Below are 17,917 nucleotides of genomic sequence, written 5' to 3' on the forward strand. Positions count from 1 at the left end.
TTCACTGAAACAATACATCAAGCCCTAAGTGACAAAACGTTTACAGGCTGTAAACATAAATTCTGCATTGTTTTGGTTGTAAAACGTTTAGACAAACCGCAGAGGAAATGGACTCTAAATGTTGCTGCTGCAGTGATGTTGCAATGAGCCTTTGGTGGAGTTCAACACATCTGTCATTTGTCAGAGCCACCACCCATAAAGGTCAAAGGAATTTTCCAGAGTGAGCAGCGTGCTGGCTTTTTAAGCTCCTGCAACTGATTGAACTTGTGGGTGTCTGCGTAGTTGAATGATGGCCCCGAAAACCGGATGGGTATAGACCATTAACTCCAAATGTACAGAACAGAAAATAACAGGCTTTAAAGAATGGTTTTCATTCTGGATAATATGGAGCTGAGCTAGAGGGCTGTGTCCATCTAGTGTCCGGACATGGTAATTGAAATAGCATTAACATGAAAGAAAATGAAGTTAAAATATGTATGATACAGGAGCGTAGTGTGGTTTCCTGAGCTCAACATTCAAGTAGCTGTGTGTAAATGTGACTCAGTTCTCAGCATGACTGTTCTTCCATTGTTACCCTACAGCTGTGCAGTAATGTGCTGATTATGCTTAATACTAGTCTTTTATCAAGTCACCAAAACAGCATGAAAGAAAATCACTTTAAATCACTGTCTGGTTTTAACCATTTTATTTGGCATAATTTAAAATCATCTCACTGTTAGTTCATTTATACAAATATGCTTTTGTTATATATAAAACAATTACAAACAGATTTCTACAAATCAAGTTCCCAGTGTAAAAGCGTAGTACCACGCACACGGCAGCATACAGCTCCGGGACGCTGTCAGAGAGCCCCACAGGTGTATGTTCCACTTCAACAGCATTATCTGAGTGAAATCAGGACATGGCAAAAAACAAGCTCACGGCAGTTGACAGTTTGACATATTGTGCACTTACATTCAACCCTCCACACACCGATCTGGTAAATTCTCACACATCCTTTGGCAGATTTCAAACCGCATGGCTGTTGTTACACAAAATCTCCCGCTCGTGTTGCGCTTCGGTTATTCTAGACTTTACACAGGCCAGGATCTAGGTTGACATAATATACCCCGCTTGAGTGAGTAAATGAATGATTACTATAGTAAAAGGGCTGCTGTTATTACTGGCAGCTGAAAGCACAAATGAGCAATCAGTCATTACTAAAATATTTTATAAAAATGTATAAAAGTCTTCAGATGTGACAAGGCTCGTTCCACCAACGCAGCTCTTGCTAACAGTATGTGCAAGTTGTGCTAGTGCCTTGCCCTTACTGCACCATGCAATGCAGAGATGTAAACCACAATCTGTTCAGAGCTGCGGGCCACGAGCACTATGCTCCGTTTCACAAATGCACACAGACTTGCCGCGCAAGATGTCAGTTTTAACACCTGTGTCTTACAAAGGGGGCTGTAAGAAGAGTGTTTACTGGCAGGAACAAAAGCAGAAAGCTTCTGAAAAATTACAAAAATGAAACCTAGAGATGGTTGGACCTGCATGTTAAAGGACTCGTGGCACTTGCATCAATATAATGAAAACCTCTGACAAAGGAGCACTGCTGGTCTTTGGTTTAGATAAGGCACCTGACCAAATAAAAGGCTCCAAACATATTGTAGATAAACTGCTAATACATGGTAGAAGAATTAAGGCAGCTATGACCTGGTGCTCTTCCAAGATGAAATGTTTTTCACTGACCAAAAATATATAGGAAAAGAGGCGTATATAGCCTAGCACAAGCCAGTTAAAATCTATTCTTGTATTATATGCTAGACTGAATCAATTGGTCATAGTCGGTTGGCCTTACGTGTAAGGCAATAATGTAAATGACAAAGGAGCATTATGGAGTTGGGGTTTATCAAATATGAGTATTAACTATTACACACAAACATCTTACTGATCAAATAAACATAAGCTATTACAAAAAATATATTCAACTTTGGCCATAACCGCACTCGTAGGTTAAAAACATTTGAGGAAAAAAAAACATAATTAAACAAAATACAGTCTCTTTGACTCCCACCCTGTCAAAAAGTAATTCTTAGGCATGTTTTAATGGCACTCGGTGTGAGCCTCAAGAGTTAAGACATAGACAGAGGAGAGCTGTACTATAACCTGACTTCCTGATATGCCAGCTTGAGAATTCCTGTACCAGTGTGGGTTAATTTGGCAGAGGCCTTATAACACCTGCCTCTCTATTACTGAAGAGTGTAAATGGTCGGCTGCTTTCAATGGGTCCGGCTTATCTTCAAAGGTCTACTGGCTCTTCATCCATGTGTGGCAGTGAGAGAGCAGTGCAAGAGGCTGGAAAGGCAGCCTGCCAGACAGCTCTAACATGCCAGACTGAGCACAAGGGGAACTGCAGCTCTTGAGTTTAACCTCTTATCTGTGCATATTGGTTAAGGGCTACTGGCATTTGTCCGGGAGTCATCACACCATGTCTGGACTCAAGATGCTTGAAATTAAAATTTGTTCACCCTCTACTTAGCTGTTTATTATATCTAAATAGGCAAGTGAAAGCATTTTGATGGTGACGTTGCTTGAGACTCATGAGATGCAACCTAGGTGAGAGTATGAGGTAGTCATTATTTCTCCACCTGAACAAAGGCAGATCTCTTCTCTCCAGTCAAACAGGGTAGCTTGGTTGGTTGGTTTGGATGTTATTATGGCTTGTGACAACCATGATCAGCATTGTATAAGGCAAAGCAGAGAAGCTATAAATCTAGAACAATGTAAAATTGGAGAAAAGTGTAAATATCAAAAGTTAAAATGCAAGGAAAATAGGAGTTGGTCGGTTGTCCCCATTTTGGCATAGTCACTTTGGTGATGATGGCAACGGAGTGAAATCCTCCAGGAGATGAATAAGGAAGAGAGGAGTAACAGAGGACCTGAAAACAAAGTCTAAACTGCCTGAGATGGTATGGAGGCAGCCAGATGGCGACGTTTGTTCCTCAGCCTTCCTTTGCATCTATGGATCTCCATCATCCCTCTCCACAGTCCAAATATGGGAACCATTTATTACAAGAGCACACACTTCTTGGGGCTCTTTTTCGTGACTGGATACAACACTGCCTTCACAGCTTCCGCAAACACCTCCCTGACACCATCCTGCAGGAGAGCAGAACACTCCATGTATTTAACAGCCCCAATCTGCTTGGACAGGGCGTTGCCCTGCTGCTGGGTAGTAGGAGCCAGGCCCTGCTCCTTCAGCTTCTTCACTGTTTCTGCATCGCCCCTCAGGTCCCTCTTGGTGCCCACCAGCAGGATGGGCACGTTGGGGCAGTGATGAGACACCTCGGGGTGCCACTTGTGCCTAACATTGGCATGGGAGGAGGGGCTGCCAATGGAAAAGCAGATGATGAAAACATTGGTCTGGGGATAGGAGAGCGTGCGCAGGCGGTCATACTCCTCCTGGCCTGCTGTGTCCCACAAGTTGAGGCTGACAGTGCGGCCGTCTACGCTCATCTGAGCGCTGTAGTTGTCAAACACTGTGGGAATGTACTCTTCGGGGAAGGCATTGGTGGTATAAGAGATGAGTAGGCAGGTTTTACCGACTGCCCCGTCACCCACCACCACACACTTAATGGTCTGCATCCTGCCTACGACCACTGGGGCTGCAGCACCTGACAACAGAAAAAAATGGCACCTGGGTAACTTATAAATGCAATACTCATGCTCTGCGAGGTTAATATAAGCTTTTCAACACCAGTGATAAGAGGATGATTGCCGGCCAGTAACTTTGCGATAGCAGTTTCTACAGAAACACAACTTTTGAACCAATTAGCAGACGAGCTAACCACCGCCAACGTTAGCTCATCGACGTAATTAACGTTACCTAGGTTAGCTCCAATTTCAGCCGCCCACTAATAAACATTGTCTGGAAAGTTTACAGAGCAAAGTTAACCATAGTCTTTGAACAAAGGACAGCGAGTGAATCTATAGTGAGACGCTAATTTCCCGGTGTTGATTTCGCACTGTTCACTTATGATACTAGGCGTTCCCCCGGTGGCTAGCATCAAGCTAAGGAACTAGCGCATTTAGTGGCTAACAAGCTAGCTAGTTAGCAAACAAGTTGAAAGTTTATTGGCACGCCACTTCTCAAAAAGGTCTGTTCCTAGCCCAATAACCTCCCATAGGTTACTCAAAAAAATATATTCCCTTCTAATATATGTCTTATAAGTAGTTATTTGAGGTAACAGTGAAATTTAAAGGATTTTGTGACTTACCGCCACTTGTCTTTCGATCTCTTTTTGCCTGGTATAGTCAATCACAGCCGCATCCGGGGAGCTGTCCATTACGTAAAAATCGACGTACGGAAACAATGCAAACTGGTAGTTGTAGTTTTATTTGGCCACAGTATTTTCCCTGACACTAGATGGCGATGTACATCCATGTGTTAAGCTGTTTTGCTTTCCTGTGATTTTCTAGTTTCCATTTGACCTGTGTTGAAAACAGTCTGTGCAGACCAGCACGACACAGTCGAAGTTAACAGCACTGTTATACGAATTTCAACTTTAAGATTTGGCTGCAAGTGTGCTGACAGAAAATAGCCTAGTGTGAGAATAACAGGACATCTTTTATTATTGAGAGCTTTCATATAAAATTGCAATATTTTAGCGTAGCACTACTCTATTAGCCTACAAGTAGCCTATAAGAAAAAATATAATTAGAAACAAAATTAAAGTACTCATGCAATGGCCCCCTATGTGCTATTTTTGATTTACTGATACATTAACATGTAAACAGCATTTTAATGTTGTAGCGGATGTGGAGCTCATGTTAACTATATTACACACTCTTGGGTAGCTGTAACAATGCTTCATATTTCATATGATGAATATTAATTGATATCATTGATCGATTAAGATTTTAGCGGTTTATTACATCTAAATAGGCAAGTCAAAGCATTTTGATGGTGACGTTGCTTGAGACTCATGAGATTCAACCTAGGTGAGAATATGAGGTAGTCATTATTTCTCCACCTGAACAAAGGCAGATCTCTTCTCTCCAGTCAAACAGGGTAGCTTGGTTGGTTGGTTTGGCTGTTATTATGGCTTGTGACAACCATGATCAGCATTTTATAAGGCAAAGCAGAGAAGCTAGTGAGGGAGGCTGTTCCTGAACTTTACTCTGTTAACATTTTAGAATAAGTCTAAATGCTCTGACTTTATCCTTTCTCTTGAACTTGCCACATTCTCGACATTAAATGCCAGTGTGCCAATGTGTATGCATACATACCCCACATTTAAAGGCTGTAAAACAATCCTGTCTCCTGGTCCTTAAAGCCCATATATCACTTATTCAACTTCAGACAAGTAATTATTCTCACTAAGCCAGTGCTTTCAGATCAATGCAGAATACATGAAGGCAGCTAAAAGAGGCACCACTTTAGACTTCTCTGTCCTGCACCCCTGGAGACCCGTCCATGATGTCACCTCTATACACTGAGGCAGGTTAAGAGGCCAGCACTGACCGACAACCGGACACTCAAGAATACAAAGAGGCACCGGTTTATTGCCTTTCCCAAGAGGTTCTGGCGTCACTGCAGCCTATAAAGAGAGAACTCCCACTGGGACCCTACACCCACAGTCACCCTCCACCCCAACCCTTGCACCCCACTATTCTGCCAGGAGATTCCCCGGGACGTCTGTAGCATTTCCATGACAACAGCCACTGACAGAGATGGGGGTGACTGTGTCAAGAGATGCAGCAAGAGGGAGTTCAGACAAGAGGGAGAGAGAAAAATGAGGGGGACAAGAAGACCGAGGACAGCAAGATGCAAGAGCAGCAGTTAATAAGAAAGAGCGGGGACCTTGAAAGTGAAAGCTCTCAAAGCAAGTGCTCCTCTAAATCAAGACTGAAGAATAGATGTAAATATATATCAACAACAACAGACATACTTTTTTAATTTACCTGATGAGTGCCTTTCTCAGAGACATAAACTACTATTCATAACACCATCTTTATTCATCTTTTCTTTTTTTAATTATAAATCCGCATAATACAGTGAATAACAACCAATGCTATTCAATAAAGTTATAGAATCTTTTGATACAAAAAATGACAAAACAGTTACAGTAATCATCTCCTTGCGGCCTCTTCTTCAGTTTGTAAAGTGCATCAGAACAATGAGGCCTCTCAACAAGAGGATAAACAGTTCAATATTGTACCGAGTTCAGTTTAGACTGTAAGACAGCCAAGTGTGGAAAACATTTGGACAAAACTATTTTTTTTTTCAATGCTTGAGAGATTGAAACAGTTTCCCAAATTAAATTTTTTTTCAAAGCACACTTGGCACAGACTAGGACAAGTCGTAACTAGAAGTCATGTCACTTGGTTGTGTTCTATGAATAGTAGTAGTAAGATGCGTGGTCTTGTGGTATCCTATTGCCTGCAAAGGACACAAATGGGTGTACAAAGAGGTAGGATTTATTCTATTGGGTGAAGCACATGAGAAAAATGATCCCCGATACTCCCAGTGCAGTTCCCTCTCACATATGTAGAGCCTAAGCACTGAGAACTACATACAAATTTCATAAAAGTTGACCTAGAGCTGATTAAGACCAAAAATCTGACTGATGACCCACACTCTTAATAAATACCCACACTGTTGACATAAGACTAAAATCCATAAAAGGCATGAAAAGTGTGAAAGTGCAAGCACTTATTCACTCCCATCACTTCCACATTGGTGGAGCTGCAGTGGCTCGGGGCATTTTGGGACCAGGTATCCGTGAAGCTGTAGGAGCTTTAGAGCTAACCACAGAGGTGCTTGTGTTTGTTGTCTTGGCAGTTTTATTTCGGGCAGCAGATATGACAGCCGTGCGTATGGTCTTGGCGGTGGCGGAGGACGGGCTGTGGGCAGTGCGAGGCAGGGAGGTCGCCTGAGTCTCAGAGTTCGGGGCGAGTCGTTTTGACACACGGAGAGGAGTTCCTCTGATGAAGGCTGGCTGGGTGCTGCCTGAGACCTTCTCTGGTACGGATCTGTCTGAGGTCCTGCGGGTTAAGGAGGGCTTCCCTGGAGTCTGTGGCTCACTTACAGTCCTCTCCCGTGTGCTATTACTCCGTTTCACCTCTGTCTGAACAGCGGCAGGCTGTGTGATAGGAGAGGAGCGCATGGATGTGCTGCGAGGACTAGACAGCCGGCTGGGAGTGGGTGGGTTAGCGGGGGTTGGGGATCCATTTGAAGGCTCCGTTTTGGAGCGCACCCTGGGAATGCCCGTGCTATTTGAAGGTCCCGCACGTGACACAAGTCCCCTTTTGGCTCCTATTCCACTACGCACAGGGATCTTCATGGTTCGACTCTCCTCCTTTGATGTAGGCGACACTGGAGTTGTCCCAGCTCGGAGGTCACCCTCCCTTTCTTTCCTCCATTTGGAGCAGAGGCTCGGTGCGGGTCGGGGGAGTGGGGAGGTTGGGGGTGACAAGGCATCATAGGATCGGAGGCCTTTCACCAGAGTGTGGCACTCCAGTGTTTCACCAACACGGGAGTAAGGCCTTGGCGTCTCCCTCTCAGAACTCGGCAAATCGGAGTACTCCTCTTGCTGTGATTGGCTGAATTCTGGTAGACTGGAGGGCATCCAGTTCTTCTCCGCAGGTGTGGACGCTACTTCTGTGTTAGTGTGCTTTGTTAAGCCCTCATCAGGCGAGGGCATCACACCACTTGTTGTTACGGTGGGCATCTCTCTCGCCTGTGGTTGTGACAGGACACTCTCTGTAGCATTTACAGATGATTGTGATTGGCTCTCAGATCTCTGGTACATTAATGACCCAGTCCTGGTGTCACTGTGAGAAAGTATTCCACTTGTTTGAAGAGAGTGAGATACAGACTCATCAACACAAGAGCCATTAGATCTACTCTGAACAGGCAGAGTATTGTCTGTCACTGGCAGGCCAAACCTATGCCTGTGAGTGGGGGTCTGGTTTTTAACACCAAGGGCAGTTTTATCAGTGGGCATAGCAGCAGAGTTTGTGCAGGAACTGGGTGAAGATTCAGTGGTCATCGAAACCACGCGTTCATGTAAAATCTCAGATTTTTTTTCTAGTCCTGTTGTCTTCGACTGGCCGTGCAGCACATACGAAATGCTCTCAGGCCCTCTCTGCTTGACTGGGAAGCCACGTCTATGCTGAGAGTGACTAAATATGGCAATGTGCGAGTCCTGAACTGCTTCCCTGCTCCGGTTAGTTGCTCGGCTATGCTGAGACCTGCTACCTCCACCCAAAACAGGTTCTTGGTCGATAGGGGAACATGTGCCATCAGTCTCTGGGGAGCTACAAAGCACAGCGGTGGTCTCATGGTCAGAGGAGCTGTTGGAGTGATAACTGGCGGACGTGGGACTGCTGCCCAGCTCAGGGTAGTTTTTAAACATGGATGAGTTGTGGAGATGGGTTTCGTTGTGGAAGTAATGGGAGTGCCGTCGGGACTCAGGGGCTCTTAGGCTTCGTCGACTCCAAGTGTAGCTCAAGTTCTTCTCCAGCAGTTTCTCAAGCTCATCTGGGTTCTCCTGACTCTGAGGCTCTCTGGCAAGGCTGAGGCCCAGGTCCAGCCCCGTACAAACAGCCAGAGAGCGACGCTTTTCCCCCATCTCACGCTGACGCTCCAGACGTTTCTGCTCCTTCAGCTCCCGCTCTGCATTCTCCTGTAGAAAAGGGAAAGAATCATTCGTTAGTGATGCTTAGTGCTGAGTTGAATCTATACTATTTTTTGACAATGTACATGTTTTAATCAACAAATATTTCCATCAGTGAAAAATGTTTGCTGTGTTATACACTGTATCATTTCATGTGATTTGCAAACTGAAAACCAATTAACACAATGTTTAATATATTTGCCATCAATTTTTAGAAATCAAACCTGGACAGCTCTTTGGAAGCGGTGGCAAAACGAATGGAAGACCCTGCAAGCCTCCTCTAGTTTGAAGGTGCTGTCATCTTCACAGAAGAACTCCACTAGAGCCTGACTAGACATCCTCATGCCCTCCACCTCATCCTCTGCCTCCTTCAGACGCTCCTCAGCCACCTGCACACAGGCAAAGTTTACACAGTCATCTTTTGAAGCAAGACACTAGATACAGTTTTAATATATTACAGACTACGTTTTATACCTCTAGGAAAGGTTGTGTATGCTGCTGAATCTCTGCCTCATTATGGATGTTTGCCTTGAGTGCCACCACTCTGCTCTTTAACTTGGATAAGTCTTCCAGCACAGACTCCTCACTCAACCTGCAGAGGAGAGGACATATACAAATACACAATTATAATAAGAACTGTACAGAAATAGCTGTGCAATATATCTTGAAAAGGGTCTCATAACCAAAAATAGGTAATCAATGAATGCAAATGATCCAAAGTTGTAAAATATATTGTAAAATAGACTCCATGAATTCCTTAGCACCTTGCAGTATCAGTGTTGTCATGACCCACTTTCTCTCAGGCAGCTAGCTATTGCTAACAGCTGGGAGCCTTGTTCTGATACAACAATACAATAGATTTACATGATTTGTGTTTAGCAGCCTGTTGGGGTGTACTGATGTTATTAAACAGGGCTTGTATATTCCCTCAGACACAGTCGCTGTAGGATCTGAGTTTTGGGAAGAGACTGACCTGGAGGCGGAGCCAACATGGCCTATTTGGCTGGGAAATGACAGTAAACTCTGGTCCTTTTTCACAGCTTCCTGTGGAGACAAGCACAAATGATTATCCAGCTATTGTTTCAAAAGAAGCAACATGTCATTTGCTAATGTTGACAAAATCATATTCTTGGCGGAGCAGTTGAGCTTGAGAGGCTACTGTTTTCCAAACACTTTGTAGTCAGAAACTATTGTTTCTTGCAAAAACTGTGCTAAAAGTAATTTTCTCTAAATGTTTTCAACCGGAAATACACACTTTTTTACTTTAGAAGTCCAGCTTTTTACAAATACCTTTACACAATGTACGTCCTCTTCATAAATAATAGTGTTCAAATGAAAAGAAAAAAATTAGATGACGGACACATACATAGCTGTGTTCTCTTACTTGCTGTGTTTACTCTAATTGGGTTTTATAGGATGTTTTCTTTTCAGATCTTACCATAGCTACAAAATGCAGCAGATTCATGCCCGGCTTGTTGGCTTTGGTGTCAGCCAGTTTGAGCAGCGATGAAATTCTGAAACCAGCGGCGTTCCCTGCATATCCACCCTAAGAGGCCACATGCAAGGTTAGAATAATACATACACACACATGTGACAACTTTAAACAAACAATGATACAAAACCCAGGTGCACGTCAGAGCGACGCCCCTGAACACACCCAGACCCCTAAAGACTGGTGTATTGTACACAGATAAAAAAGGACTGACTCCGCTTTGTCTGGCTAAAGAAAAGAAAACAAATAAAAAAAAGACGCACTCACAGCGTTCATATAGTTTCCTGCTTTCAGCACCAAGCGAAGGATGGAGTGTAATTCAGGACAGCTCAGCAGTTCTATGAGAGAAGACAGGAGATTCATTATTGTGCTTCAAGGTTGAGGAATAAATGGGGATGGATGTGTATGCAGCTGACGTCAAGGCCTTAAAATGAGTCAGCAACATTGAAGAACTGCCACTCAAGCTGACTGGTGAACTAAAACTTTTATCTCATAGATAAGTAGGCTATTCTGAATCCTAATCATATTTGCATTCTAGGTACAAATTTTACCACTCTAGACCAATTCTAAATAGGAGCATTGAAAGGAGACCTAGATCTTTATAGTGGTGGTGTGCACAGCTCCCTGCGGTTAACTTTACCTCTGGCCGCCTCCCTCAGACATCTGGCTGCCACACAGAGAGAGGTCACAGCGGGGTCAAACTCTTGTTGCAGGATCATGGCATCCAGACGCAGCCGAAAACTAATGGAAGAGGAAAGAGGGGGACGGATGGATGGATGGATGGATGGATGAATGAATGAATGGACAGGTGGTGAGTAACGGACGATGGAGACAAAAAGGCACTCCTGATCAATCAACAGTCAAACAAGGGCACGTCATCACAAAGTGAAGCACGAGTAAGGACAAGTGTCACATAAAAATAAACAAGATAAAAGGGGAATTTTCAAAAAGTTGGAAAGTAGTGGGGGGGGGAGGGGGTTTCTGGTCACTTTATCCAATCTAGGACTAAAGTTGTACCTGGGGACTTCCACCAACAGCAGCAGGAAAAGATCAGGCTCTCCAAGCCAGCTCCGCTCCCCACTGAACCTCCTCAGGCGGGACTCCTGAGAGAGAACACATGCTCAGTCAAATCTGGGAAGCAGCTTCGATTGAAAAAAACCAACATGCCGTTAACAGTCAATCCTAGTCACCGTCAATATCTTTCAGCGTGATCCTTCTCCGGAAACAGAGCACATCATACGACATGGTGCATTGGCAAACGTTTGATTATCCTAACCAGAGCCAGATGACGAGTAAGGGAAGAGAGGAGGCAAGGGAGGGGGGTTGTCACTGTTGTATTTGTATGCCAAAAAAAAGCCACTTTACCTCGTCATTGTCTGGCAGCAATTTGCAGAGCTCTGTGAGCTTCTCTACTCCGTAACGGCCCCCAGCACCGTGCCTGATATCCTCAACTATCTCCTTAGCAGGCCTGCAGAAAAATGACAACAGACATGTTTTTTTTCAGCCTGACGCCCCACGAAGAAAACTCATGTTACGTTTGTTTTGCTTTAATCACACAATGTTCAGGCTTATCCCATTCTTATCAGTCAAAGTGTTGGGGAGAGAGGGTTGGTTGACGCCACACTGGCGACACAAAGTGGCATATCCACTTGGCAAATAGAAGGCAGACATGCAGAGAAAATGTCTGAAAGGCCTTGAGATGTCAAGGTGAAAGAAGAGAAAGTGAACTGACTGACTGTTTGACCTCTGACTTACTTCCTCTAAGTGACACATCTGTCCAGCAGTTTTCCATTATCCCCTCCCCTCCCCCTCATCTTACAGCCCATCACATGCTCATACTCCATTATGTGCATGCTACTGTGTGTGGCTTACTCTCATTTTAGACACCAACAGTTTAGGGTCTACCTATAAAGGCATCTAAGACATAATCTTTCTTATTATTATTATTATTATTATAGCTCCCTTTCAAAACGGAAACACGGTTTTACACTCTAATTGTGTGCTGTGTTATCTGTCCCAACTAGGTCTATTAACAAAACGCTGAGTAAAATAACCTATAAACAGAACTATCACATGATGAAAAGATATTGAAGTGACTACTCAGACACTGACAATACAAAACTATATTTTGTTTAAACTACACCCACAATTCAACAGTAGCTCTGTCTGTGTTTAGAACAGCAGGCAAATAAGCTCCCAACAAGAAAATGTTTGTGTGCACAAGATTCACATAAGGGCTTTCCCTACAAGTCTTGACAAATCTGGTTTAGAAAAGAACCGCTCTTCAGTTGAGTCTCCGTGAACAATTCATGCACACGTGGAGGCATGACAAAATAGCAACTCTGCACTTGTTTTACATGTCTTTGTATTATTATTTCTACCTGCAAATGTTGCACAGGTCATGATTTTCAACATCACAATGTTAATGAGAATGTTTCAGACATTAAGCTGTATGTATGTATGCTTTAACGATTATTAAAACAGCCCTATTCATTTCAAGAAGTGCAGCTTTGTTTGAGCCAGGCAAGCATGCTAAACAGGCTTCAGGGGATGGATGAATATGACAAGCCACCAGTGGGGTCTCTCTCTGTAGGGGGTAGCTTTATACATTAGATGCTCTATAAAGGGGAACTATGCAGTTTAGCTTAATTTACCTTAACTGAACAGCTTCAGAGTCATTAGAATGGTTATATGGCTTTTTTTTCGAGTGTAATGGTGGTCGTCTCTCTCCCCCCTAGCGCCTCTGAGCTAACAAGGTAGCGATGGAGTTTTTAACACTATCTTCATGGCTGAGCCGGCAAAAAAGAAGCAGAAAGCTAGGAAAGCATTACCGGAGGAACAGAGAAAGAGGAAACGGCAGACTGACCGAGAGAGGAGTCAGACACAAGTAAACATAGGAGCTGGCAAATATCTATTCCGAAGCTGTAGGGGGAGCTCTATAAAGAAACCTGCGAGCAAAAAGCGAAGAAATGGCCAAAACTGCATAGCGCCCCTTTAAGGGCATCAGCAGGTGTCAACTCTGACTCCTCGGGCTTTACCCGGCAACCCTCCTACAAGACCCCCAGTTCTGCTGCTCAGTTTGCACCCTCCTCTGCACCTGTCTCGTGCAATATACTTGCGTCTCCTCCCCGACACCAGACATCCTCTCTCCTGATGAGACTTCACACTTCTGACAAACACAGACACCAACCCATCTTTGACATTTGGCCACACACTTGAGTTCAACTCAAGTGAAGTACTTGTTCCCCAGGGTCCTGCTGTACACACTTCTATTTCCTGCTCTTAAAACTACTAGGTGACCTCCTGCAAATGTAGACAATAAGGCCAAAAGCTGAAACGGTTCAAGTGCAACACATATTAACATGATGCATCAGATCTCTTTAGGTGCCGCCATTGTTGTTTTGAACAGTCGCCCAGCATACACACCTAAATCACGGCCATAGCTCCCAGTAGCTCCTCACAGGATGCTGATTGGTCTGAACTGCTGGTTGTTCAGACACAAACGCATTACTTGAAGCCTGACTAGATGGATTTGTGTGATCTAGTGTTACAATGATACAAAACCTAAAAAAGCAGCAAATCCTCCCATTTGAGAAGCCAGAACCTGCAAATCTTGCCACTTTTGCTTTAAAAAAAATTAATGAAACCAAGAATCAATTATCAAAAAAGAGTTGCTGACTAATTTTCTGTTCATCCACTTATTGATAAATCAACTAATTGTTTCAGCTCTAGTTAAGAAGAAAGAAGCTTACATCTTGAACTGGCGTAGAAATATTCCAATGTTCATACTGCGTTTGGAGTCCAACAGGGAGATCTGTAAAGAGGCGAAGGACACAATTGAGGGGAAGAAAAGTGCAAGGAATCTCACTATCTTTAAACAAGGCTGACAAATATCACTGCTATCCTCATGAGCTGACCTCTTCCGAGCTGTCCTGGGGGGATCTGCAGCGCAGCAGAGCGGACCGCCGTCTCAGGGTGCTGGTTCTGTCCTGAGGCTTATTGTCCCTCTGACCAAACAGCTCATCCAGAGAATGGAGGTCTATGGGGAACTCATCCTCGCCCGAGGCCGCCCCGTTCCACACACTCTTCCTCCCTTCAACCTTCTCTTTGGGGATGCGCTCCCAGTTCAGCTTCCTCAGCCGACTCCGACGGGCACTGTCCGCCCGGCTAAAAGGCGAAGAGGACCCAGGTGGAGGTGGGGGCGGAGGAGGAGGCGGAGGCGGAGGTGGTGGAGGTGCTAGGGGAGGCGGTGGAGGAGCGACCAGAACTGGACACAGCTCCATGGCTGTCACTTCCACAGTGTCAGGGGCAGGGGCGGGAAGGGCAGACTGTGTTCCATGAAAGGCACGAGATTCCTTGATAGCCACAGTCAGGTTGATGAGCATAGAGGCTGTCTGGGTTTAAGAGGGAGGGAGGGGACTTCTTTCCACTTTACAGTGAACTCTAGTTCAAAGGTCCATCAATAGCTCCAGGCTATAACAAGACAACACAAAATCTTATCTTAGACAATATTTGACACAGAGAGAGAAAGTTAGTGTTATCCCGGGGTTTTGTAACAGCAAGCGTCCACTTTAACTGAGGCTGATGAGCTCACCTGAGCTAGTCTGACACCTGGCCTCACTTCTCCTTTCATTAACATGACTCCGGTACATTGACTGATTTAGTTGGGGCTAAAAATGTAACCCCTGGTTCAACCTACAGTGGAAGTTCAAGGCGTTTTTGGGAAAGTACTAGCTGAGCAAGATGAGCTCTCCTCCTCTGTAGGCTGTTCAAACAGCTTGTCCCATCCTGTTCAGTTTCACCTCACTGCATGCACACGCACCTCTCCCTTCTAATTAGATTACATGGAGACCCCACGGGCAAGGAGATGCACAGTTAACCACAGAGATGTGAAATAGAGGGTCTGCAACTTCAAAAATCATGACTTTAAATATCCTTTCCTCGTTATGGGAGGTTCACATCTGAAAGTCATGGTTGCACATACTTGCACCAGCAAGTTATAAACAGGATTAGTGATGCAGTATGAGTCAGAGGTTTCAGGTGTCAAGGAAAAGTCTTTAATCATGACATGGCTTAGCATTTGGCCCAAAACACATCCCATCGTCCTCTCTCGCGCAATTAATATGAATCACAACTTATGGGAAACTTTTTAGGGATGCCAAGCTGTTCCATAGAGCGCCGCACGAGCGCGCTGCAAAAACCGCCGCCGGTGATCTCACCCTCCATCATTTTAGGACATCTGTATCTTGCCAAGCGAAAAATCATTTGATAAATCTTGTTGTTCAAGAGCTCATATGAAGGATGAAGAGTAACGGGGAAAGACAGTTATCAATAAAATTTAAAAAAAATAAATAAATAAAAAGTATCAGCTATGATAGTTTAGGAAACTTTTTTTAATGTTGACATTTTGGTCCAAGCCAACAAAACTGGTTCTTATAACTCGGTGGTTCATCGCTGTGAATTTTAGGTTCATCTCACATTGAAAGTTATGCCTCAATTAAAGGTATAAAAACATTGTTCAAGTCATTTTCATTTCTCTGAATCAGGACAACCCAATTAAGTTGTTTTCACTTACCTGCCGTTAGCGGATCTGAGAGGTAACCCCACAAACACCGACAAAAGCTCGCGGTTTAATTGTACTTGAGACTTCGATAAATGTACGCGTCAATCTCAGTTTTTTGTTTCCTGTATCTCCTTTATCCCGGTGAGTTGTGCCGCTCCACTCGCTGCAGTCCTGTTTTCCTTTCTCAACTTGCAGGGAAACTTCCACAGTCTACCAGGAACGCGCAGACGCGCGCACCCGCTCGCTGATCTGCCCGTATCCTCCCAGTTTTCCCATGGGCGGATTTAGGGGTTTTCAGGTGGGAGTACACTCGATCTTAAATCCACTTTACTCCACTTTTAGACTACGAAAATGTTATTATGGGACTGAATGTCTGGTATGTTTGCCATGTTGAAAAAGAGTAAATAAAAGTATGTAGATACTCAACACAATCAATAATCAGAACATTTCAATTATAGTATTTCTTTAACTTTTATAGGAATTGTTTTAATGGCCTTGATATGGCTTATTAGTGCCATTATTTTTAATGTTTGTCCAGATAAGATTGTACATGAAAGCTTGCTGTCAGGAGTTGTAGTAACAACCTGATAAGTCTCTATTTCAGGCTAATCATCATAGTGGGCAGGACTCTGATCTGTAATTGGTGCAGAAGGCCTTGATCAGGCAAAGAAGAGTATGCTATTGAGAACCTGAGAGAGGGAGCAGATGGCTATCAGACATGGGAAATGATGTCCGCATCTCCTCCCTGAACCATAGGTGAAAGCCAAGAGACCAGAAGTCCCTCTAGGGTGCTGAAATGGTCCAGGTGCTGGGATGTAGACCCATAACACCGACCTTTCATCCAAGGTGCTGGAGCGCCCCAGGCCCATGTCACCTGGTGCGCCGGAGTCCGGCTCAGGTAGCCCCTTTCACAGACCATGCTGACAGGCAGTCGTCATCACTTCTGGATTCTGCAATAATTAGGAGGTTACGACCCCAAAGATCTGGCTATTGTTGTGTCTGTGCAGCAGGGCATGTTTTAGTGTTCCCGTGCCAGAATAAACCTCTCTCAGGAAACTTCACTTTCTATTCAGTCACTCAATTCTCAGAGTACAGTGCACTTCTCAGAATACAAGGAAATGCCATGGTGAGAGACAGCAGCTTTAATAGTCCATAAAGGCCCTGAACAATCCTGCACAATTCCATATATTATGCCAGAATTCATGCAACACGGACAATGTGACTTTGATTAATGAATAGTAAGGAGTTAACTTGGCATCCCTGACTTGTTTCACCAAGACAGTTAAATTGCAAGGAGACAAAAAAGTCTGTGATGTGTTTACAGGCCCACTCCCAGCCGGTACCCCCCTTTGCATAACAGTGAGCTTCAGAGCCTGTGCTTCACTCGGCCCATTCTTTAGTGAATGAATGGGCATGAGGGTGCTCATGTGTAAGATTTGTGTGTGCACCTGTGTGAGTTCGAGGGGTAATCCATGCATTCAAGTTAAATTGTGCTGCATAGACATCAAGGATTCAAGACGTCTTAAAATTGGTGGATCATAACCTTGACATTTGTTTGATGTTTGCCAACTTTTCCCTCAATGGAGAAATAATAAATAAGGTTTAACAACAGCAACACTTTATCATCTTTAGGAGCTCAGCACTTAGTTTGGTTGGGTGGTTGCAGCCATGCATCAAGTGTTAGCCCTCCTTAATCTCGCTTTGAAGTCCAAGAGGGGTTACATAAAGGTGAAGGCCATTAGCTCCCTCCTCCCCTAACTCACACACACATAATCATAGCTGCACACACACACACGGCCACAGACAAAAACACACAAAATGGCATTTGTTTGGCACAGTACTTTTGCTACAGTGATCAAATTCTATGCAGTGACCTCTGCTGTAATTGGCTTTTCACACTGCAGAAAAATTAATCCGGATGTGAAGAAATCAATACAATAGATTATTTGCCCAGATGTCCCATTTTTGTAGAGTGTAAAACTGGCTGTAAAACCGTTCTATGTGAAACTATTGATATAACCGTATGGGGGGCTTAGTGTTATTCTGCCAGTCTGGTCGGCCACCTAGGTCTTGGCCATTTCCATGGTGGAGTAAATAGGTCAGTATGACTGTGGCTCTGCGGGGGTATTAAACACATAGTGTGTGTATATGTGCGTGAAAAAACGTGCACTCATACACACACACCTGGGTCTGATCCCA

General features: G+C 44.1%; 2 protein-coding genes across 3 annotated transcripts; both read right to left on the reverse strand.

Annotated features, from left to right (window-relative positions):
- Positions 1–668: 668 nt before the first annotated feature.
- rhogd (ras homolog gene family, member Gd) lies at positions 669–4,329 on the reverse strand. Of its 2 annotated transcripts, none has more exons than XM_078260864.1 (2): positions 4,260–4,329; positions 669–3,656 (listed from the first exon to the last, which is right to left on the reverse strand). In XM_078260864.1, the coding sequence occupies exon 2, from the start codon at positions 3,625–3,627 to the stop codon at positions 3,052–3,054; it is 576 nt and encodes a 191-aa protein (XP_078116990.1). In that variant the 5' UTR covers positions 3,628–3,656; positions 4,260–4,329; the 3' UTR covers positions 669–3,051. The 2 variants fall into 2 exon arrangements, with proteins under 2 accessions (XP_078116990.1, XP_078116991.1); XM_078260865.1 differs by lacking the exon at positions 4,260–4,329 and adding an exon at positions 3,869–4,026.
- A 1,649-nt stretch (positions 4,330–5,978) lies between these two features.
- fhdc2 (FH2 domain containing 2) lies at positions 5,979–15,937 on the reverse strand. The gene is made up of 12 exons (XM_078260866.1): positions 15,731–15,937; positions 14,073–14,628; positions 13,908–13,969; positions 11,521–11,623; positions 11,173–11,258; positions 10,796–10,896; positions 10,423–10,493; positions 10,102–10,209; positions 9,637–9,707; positions 9,138–9,255; positions 8,888–9,052; positions 5,979–8,672 (listed from the first exon to the last, which is right to left on the reverse strand). Exons 2-12 carry the CDS (start codon positions 14,538–14,540, stop codon positions 6,711–6,713), a joined length of 3,315 nt encoding a protein of 1,104 aa, XP_078116992.1. The 5' UTR covers positions 14,541–14,628; positions 15,731–15,937; the 3' UTR covers positions 5,979–6,710.
- Between the last annotated feature and the right edge of the window lie 1,980 nt (positions 15,938–17,917).

Source organism: Sander vitreus, chromosome 10 (genome assembly GCF_031162955.1).
Source record: "Sander vitreus isolate 19-12246 chromosome 10, sanVit1, whole genome shotgun sequence".
Classification (NCBI taxonomy): domain Eukaryota; kingdom Metazoa; phylum Chordata; class Actinopteri; order Perciformes; family Percidae; genus Sander; species Sander vitreus.